This window comes from Telmatherina bonti (genome assembly GCF_933228915.1).
Source record: "Telmatherina bonti genome assembly, chromosome: 3".
In the NCBI taxonomy this organism is placed as follows: Eukaryota; Metazoa; Chordata; class Actinopteri; order Atheriniformes; family Telmatherinidae; genus Telmatherina; species Telmatherina bonti.
The window spans coordinates 29616106-29641915 of NC_136621.1; the positions used below are offsets into that span (position 1 = coordinate 29616106).

The 25810-nt window shown below is 39.6% G+C and overlaps 1 protein-coding gene across 1 annotated transcript in view; it reads right to left on the minus strand.

Annotated features, from left to right (window-relative positions):
- cntln (centlein, centrosomal protein) overlaps positions 1-25810 on the minus strand; it is a gene marked incomplete at its 5' end in the record, with an annotated part of 93378 nt that overhangs the window by 50782 nt on the left and 16786 nt on the right. The window contains 4 exons of the mRNA XM_079265145.1: positions 573-689; positions 7124-7245; positions 10745-10864; positions 18027-18167. Coding sequence (XP_079121271.1) covers positions 573-689; positions 7124-7245; positions 10745-10864; positions 18027-18167 — 500 coding nt within the window. The remainder of the gene's footprint in view (positions 1-572; positions 690-7123; positions 7246-10744; positions 10865-18026; positions 18168-25810) is intronic.

Sequence of the window (25810 nt, forward strand, 5' to 3'; positions counted from 1 at the left end):
TCCAGAGAGGTAAGGGTATGCTTTTTTAAGTGGACTTGAAATCTGTACTGCAGTACCACAGCTGTCCATGTACGTATTTACACCAAAGCCTTAATTTATAACAATGACAGGTTTCGTGAACTGATGGCACTTCAGCATCTCATAGACTCAGAGTATATCAACCATCATATTGACACTAATACTGCGGAGGCCCACTTTGACACATGTTCCATTATAAATGAAATTATTTAAAAAGGAGACACAGCCAGGGATTCTCATAATGTGATTTCACTTCCCGCAAGTTTATGTGTGTATTTCGGGCAGCCAGTTTTACAAATGAGCTGTCTAATGATCTTGCCGTTGCCCCTGCTGGCTGGTAATGATGTAGCGGACTAGACGAATGCTGTGAAACTGGGAAGGGCAAACTCAAATTTTAACACCCACCAACTAGAAGGGACACTGGGAGTGCGAGTCAGTCTGTGCGTATGTAGGACGGGGAAAAAAAAGGTCTTAAACAAATTTGCACTTACAATAAATTATCTAGTTCTCATACCTGTTTTTCAGGCAGGTAAATCTGATCGCATGTTGCTTACTTTTCAGTGCAGAGTTTTCTGTTGAGGTTTCTCAAGTAGCCCAGCTCGTTCCACACAGCATCACTGTTCTCTTGTCGTAGCTGCCATGGTTCTGCACGGTGCGCTCTTCCACCTGGCCTAGACATACACACACACACAGATATGTACATGCAGAGGCTATCAAAGGAAGAAAAAAGTACACAACTTCACTTGGAACGAATGGATAGAATGCAAATATATAAGAGAAAATACTTGGTACTGTACACCACCTTGCTGCATTTGGCCAATTCACATGGGGGTAACGAGGCCCCTTATTCTCACTCTGTTTTTGTTATTCAGCCATATTAGCAGTATTCAAATGAGCAGCCTTGACTTTGACATTTCAGTGGCAAATCATGTACACACGTATGCATGTTTGTTTAAAGCCCAGGGCGCTGCCTGTGTGGCGGGGCAGTGGAGCATTCCCTGTGTGCCATGCAAATATAAATAGTGGCAAAAACACACTTGCAAACGAGGTCATTCAAATGTCTACACCTTACTTATGAATACTTAATGACACTTTGTGCTCAGTAGCTCCTGCTTCCATTGAACACAATCACACATACATATCCGTGCTGTCCACAACTGAGTCCCTGCACACACCCAACTCATCAATCAGCCTTAGCCCAACACATTCAATTCCAATTAGCTTTTCATTTGAAAACTAAAACAGGATTTAGTGAGAATCCACAAATTGCAAAAGTAGCTGATGAGGAGAGAGTACCATTTGTCTCCCTGTCTCTCACATTTGCACCAGATTCTCATTTTCACTTAATCAATGTTTTAGAGGTGTGAAAATGAATTGTGAGGGACACTGCTTCTGTGGGAGGGGGGGGGGGGGCTCCTTTTCCTGAGGTCATTATCAACTGTGTGATCGCTGCCGTGCAACGCTAATACTGGTTAAACCCTGGTTACCTGGGAGGTAGACTGAGGAAGGCAAATGTTTTTATTTCATACAAGAACTGTCACTGCGAGCATTATAAAGCCATTGGATTACTTCTGAGTGTATCATCATAAGTGTATATCATACATGCTGTCTGTAGGCTCATGCTTATTTCCCTGAGGGAACATGGATAAGTTAACTATGGCGAATAAAATACCATCAAAAATATAGCAACACATTAACAGTGTCAAAAGCTAGGAATTGATATTCAAAAAAGGTAGAATCTGCAGCCCCGTTTTCATTTTCTTTGTGTGACTTTTTTTTTTTTTTTTTTTTAGGTATTTAGTGTATCATCTGCAGGCCGCAAGAAATGTATATGAAGCTTTAATAAGTCACAGTAAAATTATATACATTTTAATTTGTTTACAGTTGGCTTAAAAGCTGTTAAACATGGAGCCAAGAGATAGCCATCTACTTCTGGCCTCAGTGCATGTTCCCCAATGGTATCCTAGTTTCCATTATTAAGCAGAAGGAGATAGAGAGAACTTTTTCCACGGTGCTGCAGCTAATTGCTCTGAATCAGGGGGAATCTGTTTATGGGCGCAACTTTGATCAGAGTACGGATGCTTTAATAACCTTTAATTTTATTTGCTCACCCCCATCATCCCCAGTCTGATTAAAAAACTTTTTCCCTTCTCTAATATAAATTAGAAGTTGTTTTTTCCTCTCTCCTTCATGCCATTTTGAGAAAATACGGTGATATAGTAATGGTGAATGGCAGGGAGGTATCAATGGGAATGGCCAACTGCTTACTGCCTGCATACTGATGAGCCAGTGGACGCTTTGTCTGTTTTGTGATTGGCTGGGATTTGCACCCAGCTATTCATATCATTCATCAGCTGGCCATGCTGTAACCAATCGCCTGGTTCACATAATCTGCTAATCAAATGTGAAGCTTGATAAAAGGGGGGAAAAAAACACCACAGTATAAAAACATTATTTTATTCTCCAAGATAAACAGGATTTTGTTTGGTTCATTTCAATTTGTAAAAAAACAAACAAACAACAACACAGTAGCCAGATCATCATTCTGCTGCTATAATGCCCAAGAAGACAAGTCAAAAGATCAATAAAAACAATAAAAATTCCAAGTATTTTACAATGGATTATCTTTATCTATTCAAAAAAGAAAAAAAAAAATTTTAACAAAAATTATTTTAAAATTGTGAAGCAAAATATCCCAATATTTGATTTTTTCAATTCAATTTCTACCCCTGCTCAATACTGTCACTATCTGTAAAGAAATATGTCTGAACCATAACAGAAGATGAGTGGAACTTCTGCACCAACAGAAACAAATCTACATCACATCCAGCCATTGCCACTTGTGTAGCATTGTATTGGTTCCCTGTGAACTGCAGAAGAAACTGTTAGAGTGGGACAGTGTGGCAGAAGAGTTATTCCCTACTGGAAAACAGATTAAGCCAAGGTTGTCATGGCAACTCCTAAATTCATTGCAAACTTGTGCTCAAGACACCACCAAGCGGAGCTTGCCCTGGTAGTAATACAACTGCTTGTCTAATGCAGGAGGCAAAAAACATTCATTTAGAGTGTTTGTATACCTAGTAATTTTTTAAATAAATTCCATTCATTATCCTAACTGCTTAATCCAATTCAGGGTCGCGGGGAAGCTGGAGCCTATTCCAGTAGTCTTTGGGTGAAAGGCAGGGTACACCCTGGACAGCTCGCCAGTCCATCGCAGGACCACACAGAGACAAACAACCACTCACGCTCAAACTCACTCCTGTGGGCAATTTTAGCTAATTTAGCCAATTAACCTAACATGCATGTCTTTGGATGGTGGGAGGAAGCCGGTGTACCCAGAGAGAACCCACACATACACGGGGAGAACATGCAAACTCCACATAGAAAGGCCTCTGTCCAAATCTTGACCCAGCCAAGGATCGAACCAGCAACCTTCTTGCTGTGAGGCCACAGTGCTAACCACCATGCAGCCCATTTTGAAAAATGTTGCAAACATTATTTGAATACGGGTTGTAAACATTGACGTTAAGTCACACTGTTACTCAGTTTCATAGTGTAATTTCTCTGTTCCTTCTTAATGGTGGCCTTTCTGCTCTCAGAACTTTTAGAGGTGATGGTCAGGCTGAAATAAGTCACCTTTGATAATTAATGATGGATTTCTTGTAAAGGTCGTCCATGTTCAGCTACGCTAAAAAACTACTTTCGTAAGTTGTCCGTACCAACCAGCAGGACGTCGTGCAGATCTAACTACCTGAGCACGTCTAGTGCCTCCAACAGCATGAGGTCCGTGGCTTTTAGTCATCAGTATGCAACTGTCACTGTCTGCAGAAGAAAAGGATTTAATTCCAGATGTGTGGTCTTGTCTCTATTTCTACTGTTCCACTATGTGTCAAACGGCTGCTATTCTGCTAAAGGACAGCAGAGAGTCAAAGCTACCTCGATGTTTTTTCTGTTTACCCAAGCTGAACAGACATGTTCAAAACCATTTCCATAATTCAGATTCAAGAAAGAAGTCTCATAAGTTCACGTAGAAGTCCTGTAGCCTTTTCAATCTGTTTTCTCTGAAAGAAATCCAGAGTTAATATGTAGGATTTATTCAATTTTTACACAGCAGAGGGAATTTAGTTGGAATGAGACTTCTTGCTACTTTACTTTGTTGTATTATTGTTTTTCTTTGTATTTCGGCATGAAAAGATAGAACTAAATAAAACTTAAAAACTCAAAGTGTCTATGTGGTTTTACATATTTTTGTTTGGAAATTAATTATCAGAATCATTTTGATGGTAAATTTGCGATTATTTCTTTGATGTTAATCAAACCTGAAAAATCTGTAGTCATGACATTTCAAATCAAACCTTCATACATTAGTAGGATACTAATAGAAAAGAACAAGAGTAAATTTAGTTTATTAAATTAGGTATTAGAATTGTGATTAGATCAGGGCTACTCAATTCACTTGGAAAAAAGTGGCAAAAAGATTTGTACCCATTGAGACTGTTGAGATTTACAGTCATCCTAACAAGTGGGAAAATAAATGTGGTGTGTGTGGTACAAAAATGATACAAGTCAAAATGCTTGATTCGGTAGTTGCATTCAGTGGATCTGCTATAATGTTAGCATCGTTTGGGCTCACTAGCCCACTTTGAAGAAAAGATCATTGCAAATCAAAACAAGCTTTTCTTTTTTAAGGCTTCTATCTCTATAGTATGAGGTATCAATTGATGCTTTGAGTAAAATAATGTTGCAAATCAAAAACTACACCTTTACACTCACCAGATCTCAGCCTGAATGAACCCTGATGGAAGATATTGGAAGGAAATGTCAGATGAAAATCTCTGTCACCATTATAAAACGCCTGATGAGAGACCATCTTCTCATTACAAAACAAGGCTCCATACTGAGAGTGTTTAGACACATTTAATGTCTTCAATTCATTTTAACATAGAAACCCCTGGAACAGCAGGTGTTAGAACAACTTGTGCCTATGCATGTGAATATGCAATACAGAACCCTACAGGAAATCATTCCTTCCTGTGGCCGTCAAACTCCATAATTCTGCACTAAACCACAAGTCTGAGCTGTAACTTCTTGTAAATATTACAAATACTGCATGTATCTATCATTAGTGAAGATATTGTTGTTTTATGTATATTTTACACTATAAATTTGAATTTTATGTTTCATTTTATTTTATCATTATTCTTGTATTTTATTTCAGCACCTTATTGTTATTTCACTTGCACTGCTATATCTCCATTGCAGCCTATTAGCTATTAGCCACTTAATAAATAACAGCTCATAATGCCGTCTCCCTGCCACCCAGGAACAGGTTAATTGTCGTCTTCTTTTTTTCTTTCCTCTCTTGGAGCAGAATATCGACCACTATCACCAAATCATCCCCCCTTTATCCTGCTGACAAGGCAGAGGTGTGTGTGCCTGTGCCAGAAGATGCAGATTATGATGGAGAACAAGTGGTTGGTAACACTTCTCAAGAGGGACAGAGGAGATGTAGTGACAGTATACACACAAGAACGGACGCACCTTACATTATAATTTGATTTTCAAAACAAAGGGGAACAAAAACTACCATCCTGCATCTTTCCAAAAAAGCAACGACACAGCATGGGAGCTACTGTGAGATCCCTAACAAGCTAAAAAGGCAATGAGGCTCAAGGCCTCTCCCCACTGACTTGTTAGGGCCCTGATTTCCTCATACTAATGGGAGTATTTAAGTCATTTTCTATTGTCTCTCACTCAGGCTTGCATTACTCCAGTGGATTTAACAGCTATTTAAGTATGTGGCTTATTGCCAAATGAATGCCAAGATCTTAACACTGACTGACTCGCTGGTGCCATGGAAGGCTCTGACTGAAAAGGGCAAAGCTGCCTCTTGCATCAATTTCATGTCAAATCATTCATGAAATAGAGATAAGCTGACAGAACAAACTCTTAAGGCTCTCTGTAGACATAACTAAAGCCTTATTTGTCCGTTATAAAACCTTTAATGTCTTTCCATCATAAAATCAACGTTATTACACAAATTATGACGAAAGTACACTACTTCACCAGACAGATTATATTTCTGAAAAAACCCGCTTAAATGTGTACCAGCAGCATTTCTGGTGTTGAAGCTCTCTTTATATCTCTGTCTTTGCTCCCAGTGCCTCAGACACATGCTGTTGAGCCGCACTGAGCTAACAGGAGCCAAGTCAAGCCCAGGGCTGAACATGCTCTCTCACTCACTCCACATTCACACGGGCTCACACGGCACTGTTGTTTTCTTTAATTAACCCAGAGAGAACACAGCTGACAAAGTTAACACTTTGCTCCCGTACGGCCACCAAACATTTGCATGTTTAGCTGCACGGTAAATGACAATGGATATTTAAATAAATAATTGAATGAAATACTCATACAAAAGTAGATAAGTCAACCAGATGAGAGAGAATATAAGGCATATAAGTTAATGATATTTTCCAGCACATTTTCCACTTAAAAACTCAGTGGTTTCTGGTAAAGATAACACATCAAAGCAGGAAATGGCCCTCTTTCCTCATCCCTCCACAGGCCTTCTCAAACACCTTGCACCCCCAGGACTAGACACCTCCAGTCTCTGGCTCTCACATCTTAATGAACACTGAGGGAGAAGAGACGCAGAAGCACATATACACTTGACAGAAAACGGCCCAAACTGGCTGGGCTTAAAACCTCTGAGCTTTTCAACGGCAAAGAGAGGAATTTCTCCCTCTTTCCCAAAACTAGCACTCAGGCCATGTCAGACAACATGTGGAGAGCAATGGGGCCCTAAGACTATTTGCGAGTGGTTTCCGGGGGTTGTAGTGTTTCACATGAGCTTTTAACATGAGGCAAGGTGAGTTATGTGTTTTGAAATCTGTCTTTACTCACTACTACTGGGTGGAGCTGGAGCTCATTCTAGCTGAATTGTATTTGCACAAGTTTTGCATTTCATGGATTGACTGTGTGTAAACGAACATGCACTCTATTTTGTAGGATTTGACAACATTTACATAAACCCAAGTGCTCTGATGTTTGTGGGACAAGAGTTTACAATTAAAACTTGCGAAAGTGTAAAGTGCATACTTACAAGCCATTTGACTTCTCCATGTCTTTCAGCTGATCCCTGATTGTCTTGTAGTTGCTTTGAATCAAACAAAGGCGTTCACGCCGCTTATTATGAGCCTTTCTCAGCTCTTCGTTCTCCTCAATCTGAGAAAAAAAAAAAATTCTTAAAAGTTGTCCAAGTCCAAATTAAATATTGCATAAAGTATATCAATCATAGACTGTATATAAAAAGGTGAACGGAACCTTTGTGACGTCACCCATAAGTTTCTAAATAGCTGAATTGAAGCTCGGTGGGCGGTTCCTACCAACGCCATCTTGGCATGGGCATGCGTGTCGTTTCGCCCAGAAAATACAAGTATGGGCAAGGAGGTAGAGCATAGAGAGAGAGGGGGGGGAGGGGGGGGGGGGGGGGGGGGCTGTGAGCATCAGGGTGGATGATTGACATCAAGCGAACTCCGAGCTGCCTGTAGCTGAGAGCTAATCGAGCTAAACTGGAGCTAACCAGCAAACAGTGGTAAGCAGGCTAAAGCTTGTTCTACGTTTATCTTACTTAAAGCGGGAGATCGGATACCTGTCAATCAAAAGGACATGCCCCTAAATACGCCAAATTTAGAGATTAAATTACTGTTGAAGGGTGGAGTTAGACAAAAATTCACTTCTCCCACAGTTGTCATGAAGGTGAATCTGACCTATTAAACCTTTTTTTTTTTTTGTACCAGCCTGTACACATGTTTCTTTCTGCTGCAAAGTTGGCATTTCTAACATGGGAATCTATGGGGATTCGTTCTGTTTTGGAGCCAGCCCCTGGCGGATGAGGGGGGAACTGCAGTTTTATGCACTTCAGCATAGGCTTCACTTTTAACTGCTGGCGGCTGCCGCTTTAGATCAATACAGCAGCATAGTAGAAACTCTGAAAAGAGCTGCTTAGCATTCTGAATGAATAACGAAAGAAAAAAACTAATAACTTGTCTTGTTAAGGTATACTTCTCTGGGTGAATTAGGTCTCACTTATGTCATCCATATAACAGCACAAATGATAGAAAGATAAAGGTAATTACTTGGAGTAATTTTTTTTTATTGAACTGCAATGACCCTTTCACCTGGAATAATTGAACAAATCATGCTAATAAAATTCCCTCCACAGCAGACAGCTCCAAGATTCCCTCAGAGAAAGGGTGAGGATTTCAATAATTTCCTGCAATTTGTCACCCGTTTCTATCTAAACTGGTTAATGGCTGAAGCATCTCACAGTTATATGACAAGTCAGAGATGACATGAAACACCACACAGGTTTCCACACACAAAAAATAAGGAAGGAAGCTCACTCAGTAGAGTTCCAAACTTATGACCAGCACGTGTTAAGATATGGGGATTCTAGTGGCAGGTTTACAGCTGATGTTGACAGCTATTAAAACACTGCAAAGATTGGACTCTTTCTTTAAAAGAGTAATAGAAGACAACATATAGATTCTTCTTGTCAGAGGTACCCTTCCTTCCCATCACATTGACCTTAACAGTGAGGGCAATGGAGAAAATACTTTCAAGAGGCAGGACAAACAGAGGTGGAAAGGGAGCAAAGAATTTGAGAAAGTCAGCTCATAAGAGTGGAGGAAAGAGAGAGACAGAGAAATTAGAAAGACAGCGAGAGAGCGCAGCAAAAAGGAAAAGTGAATGGAGGAGTGCAGGACAGGTTTCTGCTTGAGTGGCTAGGGCTAGCGAGAGTTGTCGAGCGCTTTCTGAAGGGAAGGAGCTTGTTTACTGCTGATATGACACGGCTACCCTGCAGAGAGGGAAATGCAAGCTCTCAGCCCTGTTATTATTAACAAGGACAAAGAGAACAGAGACAGCACACAAACATGTGCTGGACACACAACAAGCGTACACACAAACACACACCCAACCAATGCACATCCGCACTGCCAATGTGACAAGTATGGATTTTCCCTTGTGTGGATTATTCACAGAGGACATCTGCAAGGCATCCCTGGCCCATTCAAGCAGCCCCAACCTCTCAAAAACAAAGCTCTAATGAAAGGGGCCTGACCAGAGCAGTGCTAACTGGTGGAAGTAGGAGCTGAGTGAAGAACACAGAAGAGTTGTGGCTGACTGATGGAAGATGGAGTGGAGAGGGGTGGAGAAACAAGTGGCAGGGCATTAGCCACATCATGGCTTCCCAGGCTCCTTATAGAGCTTCCCCTGGGCTGCCTAGCTCTGGTCATCAGGCCACAGACCCTTGCCCACCGATCAATACACTCCCTTTGGCAGCCAGCATACACATTTGTGGACATTCAAGCTGAAAAATAATTACACGGCAACAGCTACTTCTTACTTGAAAGAGTACAAAAAACAAAAAACAAAACAGGAAGCCACTATTAAGAGAATTGTTTGTTTGTCTTCTGTTAGCCGTTAAGGTCAACATGTCAATGTATGGCTGACATACCCAATTTGAAAAGGATTCTATTAAAAGAGAAATGGACAGGATAAATGGCAAAACAACGGACTGGGCAGAGCAAAGTACTATAAGAGGCTGAAGGTAAGATCTTGAGTGCAGCTGATAGAGGGCATGCAGCTTACTGCCAGAATCAAAGCAAAGGACAAAACCTCTTCATCATGCTCTGAACTCATGCCCTCATTAATGTGGTTACAGTTTTCCGTGCATACCTTTGCTAAATGCCCCTCAACTGGTAGACAAGTAAATGGCACCATTAACTGAGACAGTCATGCATGCTGTCTGAATCTATGTTGAGCATTACTGTTCAGGTGTCTGCCAGTGATGTAATTCAGACACTTCAGATCTGACAAGGAAATGATGCCTAATGCATTCTGGGGATTGTGTTCAAAGAGAGATGACCTATGCATAATCACTCACTTGCTGGTCAACCGCAGCGATAGCAAGGATGAGGAAAAGCACAGATGAGGACAGCTTTAGTGGAAAGTTCAAATGGAAAAGAAGAATCTGTACTTTTCAGAAATAAAGAAAACACAAGTTAGAGGTGAACTTTTTTTTTTTTTTTTTTTTTTTTTTTTTTTTTTTTACTTGCAGTTGATATTCGAGAGACAAAAGAAAAAGAAAAAAAAACCAGAGGGACAAAGAATAATGTCAGAGTACCATTACAGAGCATGAGAAGGTTAAAAACCTCCCCAATAGAGCTGATTTGTTTTATGGGGGGCTTTGTATTCCATGCCCCTCTCAACAGCACCTCTCCTGCTGTTTCACTGCCTACGCACACTCTGTTTGTCTGCGCACACATGTATGGGTGTGTGCGCAAAAGACATCATAATGGAAGGTCATGGAGGAGACAGTGGTAGCCGTGGTCATCGAAACCCTGTGGATCTTACAGAAGTGCGTAATATTTGGGCCACAGAAACAAGCAGCTCTATCAGTTCTGTCTCATGTCAACATATATATGTCAATCAATATTCCTTATAAAAGAAGCATTTTAGTGTTATTGATGATCATTGTGCAACAACAGGTGAGGAAATTAAAGCAGGAAAAAAGCAAACCTTGATGTGGACCGCAAATAAGTAATGCTGTACAAGTGGACATCAATGAGTAAGTAAATATAGGAAATTATGAAGAGATTATCGTAAAAAGAAAGGAATCCAAAGATAAACATATTCATGTGCTTTAGGTAGTAGTTACCTTCAGCTGCAGCAGTTCCTCAAGGTCTTGAATTCTTTGTTCAGTTCCTTTTCTCCTCCCACTTTCCAGGCCGACACCGCTGGCTGGGGACAAAGACCTGGACCGCTGCACAGGTGTACCCTGGGAGAGGTAAGTAAAGAAGCACTGAGGTGAGAACTTGAGCACACTTCCCTTACACAGACCAGCACAAACCCATACAGCAATTAACATTGCAGAAAACATTGAGTGAATGCCAATAATGGAATTATCTATGTTCATTCCATTCCCCTCTCACCTTGAGTAAAACGAGAACATTGTCTTGTTTGGTTCACACATATATACACACACACACACACACAAACAAACATGCTGCCTGTGGAATAAAGCAAACTGGAGCAGAAGTCCGCAGAAGCAGAAGGGAGAGGGTTCACGTTTGTGTGTGTGTGTGTGTGTGTGTGTGTGTGTCAGTGTGTTTGGAAGCAAGGGTTGCAAGCTGAGAGCAGCAAAGGTTTCTCCCTGCGACTGGCTAATGAGTATGTTCATTTCCATTTACATTGTTTCTTTGACAATAATGATGTCCCATTAGGGGAGACTAAAGGGGCTATAGATTCCAGAATGTGCTGGGCTTCATTACAAGAGGTGGGCAGGGAGGCCGCTCTAATTGCTCTACTAGGGGCCTCCAGGTTACACTTGATAGGACAACTGGAAGAGCTGCCGATGGGAGGGGGAAGAGGAGCGGGGAGGGGGGGTAGTAGTTGCTAGCCAGTCTCTTCTGTAGAAATAAATGAAAAAAAAAGAAAGGAGAAGTGCTGGGGCCGTGCTGTACAAAAGCAGTGGGAACAATATGCTAGTAGAATATGAATATTAGAGGATGGGAGGCCCCATGTGGTGCCAGGCAGGGCTGACCAGATGGCAGGCTAAAATATGCAATGCGACTAAATGCCCAACAGTCCTTGGGCAGAACTAGACGAGGAATAAAGTAGATGGAGGAGGTAGAGGTGGTGAAAGAAGAGTGAGCAGGTTAATGATAGGATAGTGAGGCAGTAACAACCTCCTACCTCCAAAACTTTGTTTTGATCAACATCAGTAAGTATTCATGTGTTCTACAGTTGTAAAACTTAAGATTGTGTTCCTTGTTTAAGGCGACACCTGTTGTTAATGCTGGTGACTTTAAGTGTGTGTAAATAGTCCAGGTCCTGTTTTTTTCTCTTAATAATCCCACACATATGAACGATTAGAGCAGCAGATACGTCTCAGATGTGTATCCTACAACTGAAACAGAGAATGCACGTTGTAAATTTCTCACTGAAAGACTGAACATCGCATACGTTTTTTACAGTTGCCAAACAAAGCCAGGTCACACTGAATCCAGCGACCAAGGACCATTTTATTTAACAAAATAATATGCAATTAATGTCAACCGTTGTTGACAACATGAAATTTTTGCAAGAAATGTGATGTATGTCGTTATTGCTGTGAGACCCACAACTAATAAAAGTCTAATAGGAGTCTAATAGAAGTTACTTTAGAAAATACATTTGTTAATAAAAATGTTTTTGTGGTTTTTGGCTTTTAATGATCCTAAAGACACGGAGTCTAATTTGACTAAAACAGAATATATCTTAAAAGCAGTTCAGTTATGAGATTAATTTACATGTGTTTAAATGTAACAGTTGACTCCAGTGACCTGGTGCGCCAGGTTCAGCTGGCATGCCCGCATCGGTGCCAACCATGTGTTCTAGCTCAGGCTTAATGACTCTATGCAACTAATTAGCAGATTGATCTGCATATTCCTGACGAGTGGCAGGCCAACTGGCTTAGACTGTATGTACTGGGGGGAAACACAGACGCCAAAATGGCAATCCAAACCTAAATTTAAAATTAAAAGATGACCAGTTATAGTCTAACATACTGGGAATCAACTTTTAAGAGGGTTTAAATGTAAAAATATATATCCTGAAGGACATAACTAACAATAAGCTGAATGACAATTACTCTTTTTCAGCAGGTCAGAACAACATAAGAAAAACTGCTTTATGCCTTACCCCACAGAGTTATGGGAAATGAGATGGAAACACTGACAAATGACTGAGATTTGGTGCAGATGTTCTTTCTGGTCCAGTTGGACACCTGCCACGTGACCAGATGACACATTAATACATTTGCAGAAAGATCTATGTAGTGATATTGTTAGTGCTCCACAAGACAGACCTGAAAAGAAACATGCAGAGTACAAAAGAAGGGGGGGGGCGTCGTCGCAGCTGCATGGTGGTCATGACTTGACCTGTGCATGGCACCCTGTAATGGCTCTGTAAACATGAGTGTACAGTGCAGATGGAGGGCTTAAGGTGAGAGGGGGTGAGGACAAAGGCTTGAATCTGAACAGTTTTCATGCAAGCGGGAGTAAAACTCGTTTATACAAAGGCGTGAGTGTCCCTGGAGAGGAGAGAAGAAAATGTTTTAAAGACTGCCTCCCTCCTTCGTGTCGCTCCATTTCTCTGGGGGAGGAAGGTCACTGTTATCAATGGTTTCTTTATGATTGCAGAAGCATGTCACGTGTGCATCTTAATGGGTTCAAAGTTAAACTTGTTCAGGTTTTCCAGTGAACACAAACTTTGTACACATGCATGTTGGACAAGACGCAGACATATATCAACTAATGGGTACACGAATAGACACACACAAAGACACAAATGTTTGTAGAAATAAATACATTTTAAAAGAGCTAAATCTTTCAACTCTGCCTCAATAACAAAGAAACAACAATGTAAAAGTGTGAAATGTAAAACAACATACAGAAGAAATAAAACAAACAATGCAAAGAGGAAGCAGATAGATATGATTCAAAAGGATGAGAGAAAAATGATGAAAAAAAAACATGTATGTGGCACAAAGAAAAAAGCCTAGTATTAAGTGGATATGATGAAAAAAAAGAAAACTTAACAGCAAAAAACATTACAGCAATAGTAATTATATTAATGCTAATTGTAATGATATATTTTAAATAATACTATCATATAATAATGTAATAGCTCTAGTAGTAGAAAGAAATATTAATTATGATGATGACAATAATATTATGAGCCAGCCAAGGCCATTAGAGGCAAGTAAATGGGGATGAATATCATGCTACCCAGGCCCCCTGATACAGCACCCTAACCTCAAAATACCACCTGCCTTCACCAATATAAAAGCTTTGCATTTGTTAATGTTATTTCTTTTGTGTGTGTAGGTGTGTATGTGAGTGTTTGGTATATGTGGGTGTTTCTACAAGTGTAAACCATTAAAATGATTTAGAAATTAAGATTATTATGTAATTCAGTTATTCAGATAGATTACTGATGTATCCCTTTATAAACAAACTGAGGGGAACACAGGGATCTGACAGCCCGATGATGGAGATTGACTCAGTGACAAAATTGCTGAGCTGATGGGCAGTGCCATATGGTATAGATCAGTGTTTTTCAACCTTTTTTGAGCCAAGGCACACTTTTTTTCACTGAAAACTCACAAGGCACACCACAAACCAAATTGTTTTGTTTTTTTGTTTTTTTTAATAAAAAAAAAAAAGGAGGCTATATTATGAATATAAAGTCCATTTTGTCAAAGTGGCCTTCAATATAAATAAGATAAACACAAGAAAAATGAATTTTATTATCTTTCACCTGGGCCCTGGATAAACACAGAGCTGCTTTTTAGACCAATCAGGAGATATTGGATCATTTCTCAGGGCACACTTGATGATCTCTCACGGCACACTAGTGTGCCACGGCACAGTGGTTGAAAAACACTGGTATAGATCTAATTTGGGTTTTTTGTGCACAGTTATTGCAGCTATCTTAGTTAAATCCCATTTTAAACAGTCTGTGCTCTGTATCATGAATTCTATAGAGTATCTTTTATCTGAACAGTTTTTTGCATTTCTTGCTGTGGAGTAAATATCTTGACAGATGTCAGTCTCTTGCTCCTAATCCCGTCGATCTGGAACAGGTCAGTGAAAGGGGGTATTGTCCAATCTTAAAAAGGTGTGTTAAAAGTGTTGACCATTCTATAAATCTTCAGCAAGGCTGTCAGCGATGATGACAAAGTTAATGTTTTAAAACACTGATAAGGGTTCTTGGATTAAATTAAAATGGAGAAGAGTAGTATATATACAGGATAACAAGCTGCTGCTAATGTTGTTTAAAATCCATTTTTATTGTTCTTAATGGATGCTTTCAAGTTTGTATGAAGTTGTTTTGCTGTTGTTTACATTGGGGTAATTGTGCTTCATTCACCAATGGTTTGTACAAACAAACTTGTTCTTAACTGGTACTTACAAACTTTATACAAAAATTATGGCATTCACCAAAATCAGCGCATCTTGGGCATTCGTTGGAAAAAATCCTACGAATGGTCAGGATGACTCTTACCAACATCTGAGTGTCGACACATATGAACAAAATCAACGCTTGTGATGTTCTCTTTGCTGTCTTTCTCAATCTCTCCAAAAGTATAGTCACTGTTACCAACAAGTTTTTGATGACTAAAGCAGCATAGCATGTGTGCATCGAACTGGTTTAGGTTTCCCAGTGAATACAAATGTATAAATGCAAGCTGGGGAAGACACAGACATATTAAGAAATGGCCAAATAAATGGTGCCGACATAAACACACAAAGTAAAGCAAAAGTACATGTTCACAGGCATGAACCAGTGTTTAAAAAGGCTTTTTTTTTTTTTCAAAAGCCATCCCCTGCTAATAACTAAAACATTTAAAAACTAGACACCAAAAAACTCAAATGGCTGGATGAAATTTGGGGGAACTTCACACAGGATTTCCACAGAAACCTACTTTTTAATATAAAAGAATTATAAAAATAAGAAAAATCAAGTATATGTATTATTAGATTTGATTGGATATTACTTTAGTGTGTTTGTGATCTACTGGCAACAGGTGCTGGTTTCCAGTATAACTGCTGAAGGAATAAAGGACCTGCACACTTTGGACGCAGTAGTCTGTTGCTAGAGGAGCACTGTGGGGGTGTTAGTGTTCAGAAGAGTGGGGTTGTGATTCTGTCCCGGATGTGAGCCATTAGCCATTTTCTTCTTCTCTGCCAACAAACAGTTAAGTCAGAAACAAATAAAAGCAGCATCAGATCGAGGAACATCAACCACTGACCAATGCATCTGATTTTACTTCCATCAAGTCTGACAAAGGCTGAAGTTGTGAAAAGACTGACTATTAAGTTTTAACAATCACTTATTCACTCATATTTACATACATACACTATGACTGCAGGCCTCCCCAGCTGTCATTGAGTATGTGACGGGGCTCTGTTCGCTGTCCAATGATGTGGTGAAGTCGTGGCTCCTTTTCTGATGTGGGTTTTATTGTGCGCATCAATCTCCACAGTGCAGTAATATTTACAGTGACCAGCCAGCTATTTACACAATTTACAAGGTTGTATTTATAATGGCTGCCCGCTCTGCATACCATCAACACTCCATTTTTTATTACTCACACCAAGTTTCTCCGACTAACTCCTCACACTCTGCCCGGTCCGCTCTGAATGAGCGTCTTAAAAACACAATGCCCCGCCCCTTCCCATGAACTTCCCATTACTACAAATAAATGGGATTTTCCCCCAAATTTCCCAACAATATATTGACCACCCAAAAAAAAAAACATATCAACAAAGTTCATGAACCTAACCCCATACATATTTCCACAGATGAACATAGAAAACATAATACTACGGTGTATTTGTTCTAAACATCTGTTAGTGTCGGGGCGATGACGTCTTTGCCGCATTGCGGCATACTCCAGCCATAAAACACAGGTAAACCCCTTAACCCAGTTTTTACCAACCCCCCAGCAGATGAGGATGACACCCCAGCAGTTTTCCCATCCATAACCTACTCCAAGTATTTGTAGCAGACCAATAGGTGTGCACCCCTATTAGTCTGCTACCTGACAGGTGGCATAACCGAACTAAAGCGGCTACGTGGGACTGCAAGAGATTTGCTGGGCCTGACGACCCGGAACACAGTCAGGTAGGTGGTTGGGGGTGTGGGTGTCAGTGACAAGGCAGCTTTGTCACAGAGTATATTTTGATGAGTCAATCAGGTGTAACACAGTAATTCACTTTTGAGCCCCCCTTAATTATGTCATTATCTCAAGAAAATGGTCCTCATAATCTTGAAATAACTTGAAAATTAACTTATGTCACAATTAAATTAATGATAATAGTTGCGCACTGCCACTCTGACTTTCATATGAAACAGTATTTCACAGTTTTCTTCAAGTAGTAAATAGTAATTGTCAAACTGCTGTAAACTGCTCAGCCAAAAATCACACATTACTCTGGGGCACTTATTGGAGGACCTTAAAACTGTGTCCCGGATAGTGACAGAGGTTTCCAATAAACTCTTATTGAATGAGTCATGGAGGTTATATTTACTTTTCAAATGGAGTATTATGAAGTACTGTATCTCAAGTTTAATGTTGCTGTTGTCCGCCCTCCTCATATCTGTAAATTGCATTAAAAGCATATAAACAATCACAGCTTTTAATCAGGTGTTACCCAGAACTTCCATAGTTTATTGAAATATAAATAATTTAAGATGTGAAAACTGAATTTCTATCCCACTCTGAGGTATCACCAAAATGATTAAAATTGACACATTTCTTGATACTAAATTGCAGGCCCATAATCAGACACATTATGTGCAACATTTCTGTGTCTTAAGGCAAACACAGTAAAAAAAAAAAATAAAAAAAAAAGACTCATCAAATTATGTTAATACTATTTATCTGTTTTGGACAGTAGAATAATATCATGTGTATAAGCTTGAGATACAGAGGTACTTCACTGTAGGATATAATAAGGACAGCTGTATAATTCAAACAACGTGTCTTCAGGCCATCTTTAGAGTGAGTGAGGCCATCTAGAAACTTGTCCTGCCAAACTTGTGAGTGGGATACTGAGAAGATCAAAAGCTTCTTTCTTGTTCATAATGTACTGCCGAAGCGGTAAATTAGCCAGTGTCTGAGCCCAAGGCATGCGTGAAACCAGCAGCACACGCCAGCCTGGTCGCAGTAGGAGGGGCATCTGACTGTGTGTGTTGGGAAGTTCAGGACAAAGGTTGGCAGAGGCTGGGTCTGATGAATCACATGATTCTCAACAGACCGCTTCCTTTATACCTCTCCTCTATGGCTTTGATCTAATCCGAGTAAAGTGGTAATAGATGAGTGTGAGCATGCTGGCTGCTCACCCACGTGCTGTCTTTGGCATTATAGTCAGTAGTATGTGTTGACCTACCTGCTGCCTTTTGACAGTGCTTTTAGATCTGGGATGGAAATCCTTGTCCTCTGGCTTGGGATCTGACCCTCGAGTGGAAGCCTGGTCAGAGCAAGGCCTAGACGTCTGAGCTGCAGCGTCTGCCTGCTCTGACACCGCTGCCTGTAAGAAAACAGAGAATGCATGTGTCTGTGGTACTGAGACAGAAAATGAGACAGAAGAGAGTCAGACATGCAGACAGTCATGTGAATAAGAAAGTGCACCATCTTTCAATTCTAAGGTTTTACGCATCAGAACATAAAATAAAGTCATCTGGTCTGTACCTCATATGAACAGCAGCACATGACATGTTACACAATGTCATTATTGATTAACACAAACTAAACCAAAATGAGGGGGCACTCTGAAAAAACATCAGAAGCACACTCTTGATGCTTCAATATGAATGAACTAAGAAAGCAGCAGCTAGATTCTGCTAATTAAATGCACTTGATTGATCAGCTGATGAATTGTAAAAAACATGAGTTTTTTTTTTTTCAAGCTCCTCAGGCTTCAGCTATTATGTTTCATTTTAATGTATATAATAGTACAACTAGAACAGCTCTTAACAAGTTTGGCTTCTTTAGAGAAGCTGTCAGGAGAAAGTTTATTCTTTCTATAAAGAACATGGCAGCACAACTTTGGTTTGCAAGTTGCATTCTTCTACATGCCTGGAACCTGTTTGGAAACATTAGACCAGGTCATCTGGTCATAATGCACAGCACTATAACTGGTGAAAACAAAACATAGTATATCTGCTCAAAATACCAACTGTCAAGTCGAGTGTTGGAGGGCTGATGATGTCCGGTTTATCAGCTGCAAGACATGGACACCTTGCAGTCTGCGAGTTAGTCATGAAACTCCAATGTATACCGAAGTAGGGCAGGGCGATATGACCTTTTAGTAATATCCCAATATTTTTATGGCATGTCACGATATACAATATATATCTCGATATTTACCTCAGCCTTGAATGAATGCTTTGGTGCATACAATCACATCAGTAAGATGATTTTGTGTCTCCATTAAAACATAATTGTTTGATTTTAAACATTTATGCCAAAAGGATGAAATTGTCACGAAGAAAACTGATCAAAACTGTATTTATTGAACAGTTAAAGCAGTGGCAGAAACATGTCATTTTAAAACAAAATAAAGTGACTTTGCCTGATGTAATAAATGCAACGTATGAAAATAGGTGCTCTAGGGGGTGACTTTTCAAATGATGAACTATTATAAGGCTTTGCTTTATGGATACGTTTTTGAGTTGTCGTGTACTTTTTTTAATCGCAGAGTTTAGCATAGAAATCAGTCTTATAATACAGGCAGAATGTCCTCGTATCGTCTCCAATAAATGGCTTCAGCCAGCTTTTAATTCAGGGTTTGATTCCCACTGCTTTCTGTACTTTCTAGAGACATGACGAGCTAGATAAATATGCTTGTGTCACACACACAGTGGATGAGGTGAGTAAGTGACAGAGGCTGTGAATGTAATCAAATAGAATTAATTATTTTTGCGTGACGTGAAAAACTTTGTAATTTATGTCCCACTCTGTAATCCAGAGCGGGATCAGTAGCGGATTTGGCTGTTCATTGTGACTGTAGGTGGAGTCGTGCAGGTGTCCTCTCTGCTCCTCTGACTGGCTGCAGCTGCAGCCGGAGCGACTGAGTGCTTTAGGACGGGGAGAGACTCTCGTTCTACAATATGTGCTTTAAAGTCAGTCACCAAAACACCAGGAAAGTCTCCAATAATCCCAGTAAAAGTCGCTAGATTTGTCGCTAGTCGCTTTTCACAAAAAAAGTCGCCAGATTTAGCGAGAAAGTCACCAAGTTAGCAACAGTGGCTACACGCTGCCTCTCATGACGTAGCCCGTAGCTCACGTTATGTACGTAACTAGGTGCGTTTGCTTTAACTCTCTGTGCAAAGTGGTGCAGAGTCAAGGAGGAGGGAGAAAACCCCGCCCACAGCTAAAAACAACTGCGTGACAACAGGATACTCGAATATGACGAATATAGGCATTTTCTATATCGCACAGGGGACTAGCCACGATATCTCGAGTATTCTCGATATATCGCTCAGCCCTATACCGAAGTATTCTAGAGTTAAGTTTGAGGACACCTGTTTGATATATCTGAAACAGTAACATGAAGGAGATCAATGAAGTCAAACTCAGCAGCTAATCTACAACAGAATGTCTAAAGAAAAAAGGTACAAAAATGGTGCTGCAATGGTCCAATCTGACTGAAATCTCAATGGTGGAGTTGCATCAGACCTATCAGAAACAGAATTTCTCTCCGTTTCTCTTAGAGCATTTTTGGCCAGCAGTTAGATGAAATTCCTGCTAAAAGAGCCAAGCTGACCACTGCTCAGACCAAGGGAAAGGCACATTTTCACTATGTGAGACCACTCCTGAAAACTCAAAACCGCTTCAAAAACTTTGTAGTTCCAGTAAATGTTATAGTGTATTTTATTATATAACATCGGGCTTGCAGTGGAAAGTTTCAGGAACCCATTCGGTGTAAAAGAACCAATGCTGGAACAGACTTTGCAACATAGATGTCCATGGCCAACAAAATGTATTTGCAATGTAAATAACTGATTCAAAAGTGGCAAAAGTGTCTTTAAAAAATGCTGGTTGCTTGAAAAAAAAAAAACAACTTTTTTTTTTATTTTTATAAGTTTAAGTAGTTTAAGACAAACAATCCATTGTTGTCTTCACTCCCAACAGCTGTTATCTTGGCCTGTTGGTCAGCCCCAAGATTCTTTAAGCAAACTGATTACCATCTCCTGAAAGTGTCTTCTCATTGGAGCCTCGTAACACCTTTGTACCAAAAAAAAAAAAGAAAAAAGATCCATTTAACAGGTTTTCTTTTTCGAATCATTATTACTTTACTGCTCTTTACTGAAGTGTTTTGAGGCATATATTGTTTGTACAAAATAGTATGCAAACAAATGTGGCTTTGTAGTTTTGTGTGTTCCTATAAAGACACACACTCTTTCCTCTACTAGTTCAGTAAGTTAAATACTTTTCCCAGTTGACCTTTACATAAATTACTAAATGCTAAGTGTATGTTCCTAATTCTGACATTTACATTCACCAACTTACACATTTTATTCCATTTGCTGCACATATTCATCTTATTGTCTTAAATGATCACTAAAAAAATGACAAACTTCAAAAGGATAGCATTTTTCCTTCACTATCAAGAACATTTCTGCTGTAAAACTAAAACCACTTGAAGCCTTTAGAAAAACAAAGGTCTTCAAAAAATGTGTTACACAGGGAGTCCAGGTCAGGAACAAAACCAGGCAGGATGTCATCACCTTTTTTCCCCCCAACAAGTCCTGATCGCATTATCAGAAACCTGGCATCTGGGCGTGACCTTGTTAACTGCCAGGGTAATCAACTTTAACCAAAGGGGAGGAGAGGGGATGATAAATTATTAGTGAAGAAGATTTTGTTCATGTTTTATTAAATTGGCCTGTCAAAGGGGGCTGGTCAAATTATCTGGGGCCTCGTTTATTGGAGGCCGGCCATATTGGCGCATCTGTTACAATTATTTATAATTTCCAGGCAGGCAGGAGGACGGAGTAGGTTTTTCAGCATCAGCCACATAAAGCAATTTAGAAATTAACTGATGTGGGAGTGTCTGACTTTTCCTCTTGCAATCTCTCTCATTCCCATCATAATTTTCACACAGCATAAAACAGAAAAATCACTTTGAAAAAATATACATTTAAAAAAGAAATAAATATAAAATAGCCAGCTTTGTGAAACTAACAGGAGAGAATATGAGACTGAAAGAATAAAAAACACACAGGTATGAAAAAAGTGAGAGATTGGAAAGAAGCTGAGGGAGGGAAAGAGGGGAAAAAAATGGTCTTGGTAATTACTGAACACGATTAGGTTCTTGGGGGAACTCGTCTGGCACTCGCGGCCCTCGCTGGTGAAGATGCGGTAGGCAAGACCATATGGAGCGAGGCTTGTGATTGTGCTCCCTGAAGCTCGTGACCCGTCTGCTGCCGAGCCCTTGAGCTGAATCTGAAATGAGACTTGCCAGGCCTAATGTTCTACACATGCACCATTTATGCCACAAAACAAATCTGATCACTGTTAATTATGGAGTAGCTGTAATCAGGAAGGGCCCCTACCACACACATGCAAAAAACAACCATGACTACATGCATACACAAATGAGTGCTCCCACAGTCACTCTGTGGAGTGTGAACATATGTGACAGAGACTGAGGAGAACTGAGAAGGGAAGGTTATAAGGTGCCTACTCTCAACTAAGCCAGGTGCAGTTGATATTCATGATGGTGGTTCTTCAAAGAATGAGCATGTGCATTTATGTATGAGCATTTGCGTTAACTGGTAGCGCAGTAGAAAGGGACAGCGTACAGTGCGTAGGACGTAGATGCATGTGTGTTTTCTCAGTGTGTACAAAGTCCTCCCACACAGTTTGTTTGACCCGGGTGTATAAGCTTGAATGAGAATGCGTACGTCTCTGCAGCAGCACAGGACTGTGCTTCATTAATGAGGCGGGCTGTGCTACACAGAGGTTCTCATCTAATGAGAGCAGTTGAGCTTGTAAAACACACCACTGGCATCTATGTCATTAGTATGTTTCTGCCCCTGGACATGGTCCAGCTTCAAACACACATACCGTACCAAAACGCATGCTGACAATAATGTTTGATAAACAAAAAGCAGGATGCATAACCCATAATGCTAACAAAAACAATATATGCAGCTGAATATTTGCCAAACTATCATTTTTCATGCACAATCTAAGTTTCTAGCATAAACGCATCATTTCTACATGAAGAATTCAAACTAAAAGCCGTCTGTAACAATTAATGTTACCGATATTCTGAGGTAGACTATGAATAAAAATAAAAATGTCAAACTTTAAAATTTCTATAACTACTTTTTCATATTGAGCAAACCTGACAGGGCTACAAGTATCTTGATGTATTAACCAAGAGAAAAATCATACAAACGCTAAGTGCTATACTCCTCTTAGTGTTTTAATTTGAACCATCAGAATGAGCTCATTAAAAACTCTTGTTTTGCTCAAACAATTATAAAATGGAAAGAACTGATTTGCTCAAACCAGGATTTAAAATCAAGAACTAGGGACCGACAAGCTGCTGTTTACTTTGTTTTTAGCCGAGTAAAAACGATTTCATGTTTTGTTGGAACTGTGTAGTTTGATCATTTTGAAGTTTGCTATGAAAGAAGATCAAAAGAAAGACCAAAGCTAAAGGTGACCAGGCAATATGGTGTGTTCATTTATGCAAGAATGTATCTGTACATGGCCCTTTAATTATACAACCAGAAGCGTTTCAATAACATCCTTAAAAAGCCAAGAAAAACATGTGGTATTCTTTTAGTTAAATCAAAAAAGAGAAGATTAACTCGGACAGCTCAGAACATGTTTCTGACAAACAAAGAAAAGAGAAAATTAAAATAAAGAATAGGGAAATTTGACTATGTGAATTCAAAGTTGTCTACATGTGAGCAAATGTTCTTAAAAACAGGTGCTTAAACAGTCAATTTCATATTGATTCAAGTTTTTTGTACAAACAAAGCATCCTGATACAGGTGTGTTTTTCATTCAGATCCAACTCTTCTGGAGTGAACGCAGTCTTTCATGTTCCTTGTCCAAAGCTGATGAGAAGAACATTTAAGGGCTTTGAATGACTGCCCAACAACTTAGCACTCATTCAGCTTGGAGATGCTTCCAGAAAGCCTGTGCTCTTTAATGGACTCTAATGTTGGTCTTTAATCACTGTTCAGCTGTGATAGGAGCCAAGAAACCAAACAGTGTAAATACTTCAACACTATTTGGACAATGGCTGTAAATGATTAAATGTTCAGTCAAGTCAGCAGCTACCCTTTCCTTTCTTTTTCTGGCGTCTGCCTCTATATTGCAATAACGACCAAAACTTGCATAACTTGGTTGTCTTTCTAAAATGGTATCTAATAAATGACCGGTAGTTGAAAGTCATTTAAGAAGAAACAAAATGCCTCAGTTCTTTATTCCATGTCCTTGTTCCCCAAGTTTTGTTCTGCTAGTACTATTGCTTACATTTAAGATGTTACCTCCTGCGCTGGTAAACTGATGAGCTTTAGAGAAAAAATTACTGACCAAACTGAAATCTATTTTTAAAATAGGAATATTGCTCTAAAACAAGAGAACTAACAAATTGTAAAGACGACTGACTAATACAGGAATAATTCAAATACAGTCTGGTTAAGGTTAACTTGGCAAGTAAAGAACACAGTCAATCTTAGTGGGCAGCATGTAAGCAGAACACACAATGGACGTATTCCTCTCTCCTACCCTCACTCCCCTTTCCACCCCCACCAAATATACTGTGGGAGGAGTGTTCAAAGCCACTGCTCTGGTCCATATTCAAATGAGCCCTGCGTCTCCCCTCTGCGCTCCTGTTGTGATCAGCACTTTGATCACCTCCAATGGTAACTTCCTCCAAAACATTTAAAATTAAAATCAAATCTGCCCTAACAACCTGAGCATTGGAAATTTAACAGGTGTTCTGGAGGAAGTTGTTACAGAATTTACTATTATGTGCTCAAACACACACACCTTTAGTCAAGCACGTACCTGAGCAGACATACATACGCACAACCTGTCAGTGAAATTATAGAGAGGGAAACAGAAAGCCCTCCTGACTGAGTGCTACACCTTGGGATACCTGATCTGTTTACTTTGATGTCAGCAAGGACGAGAGCGAGAAAAATAAATAAATAAATAAAAAAAAAAATCAACAAGACACTAGCTACATGTGTTTCATAAACAAAAGTTATTATTTTATTTTAGCGTTGGTTTAGTAATTACTGTTCAGAGTTATGGTTTTAAAAAAAACACATTTCAATAATTACTGATCAGCCACATGTGTGGATGCATTTTTCAGAATCTAAGCTGAGTTGCAGAGAGGAGGGGTTGGGGTCTAAAATAACACCTGCCAAAAGCCAATAAGTGTCAAACAAATCAGCCAGTTGATAATTTGACATTGCAGCACCGTGTGTATGTGCACATTTTGATTTTGTTTGGTTTTTTTCTAAAACTTAGTCCATTCTCACTTTTAACCCTACATGACTAAAGCAGCTAACTGAGGTGATGCTTCATGCTCCACAATGTCAGCTGATGTTTTTAGGTTAGGAAGGAAAAATATTTAAGAGCGACAGTGTAATTCTGGTTTTATCAAGTCATAATTTAGCCAAGTTGTCCATCTTGAAAAAGGGAAGGGAGCAGTGCACCTCCTTTGTGTTAAAACACACATATGCTTAATCATACCAACAACCAAGCAAACATAAGATGCATACAAGCAAGCAAACATGCATGCTAACACTACACAAACACAGCACTAACTGCATCTTCTCTAAATGTAGTATTAATTACTGGAGGAACACTGCAGTACTGTATTTAATTACTGATTAAATGAACCATTTATACTTTACTGCTGGTTTAATTAACTGGGTTAAGTGAGATAGGGTAATTGTAACTCACTTAACATTTGAGTTGATATCTTTTGACTTCCACAATCTGGTTGGCGAGGGGGGGGCTGCAATTTCAGAACATATTAACAGATCTGATTAAATAATTACAATCTGTAGAGGCACAGGCAATATGCAGCCACTGCAAAATTATTATCATAAGCTGAAATAAGATGCAGGTCAGACAAAATCCATTCATACAACCATGGTATTAGAATGAGGTTTTGTCACTCCAGAGTAC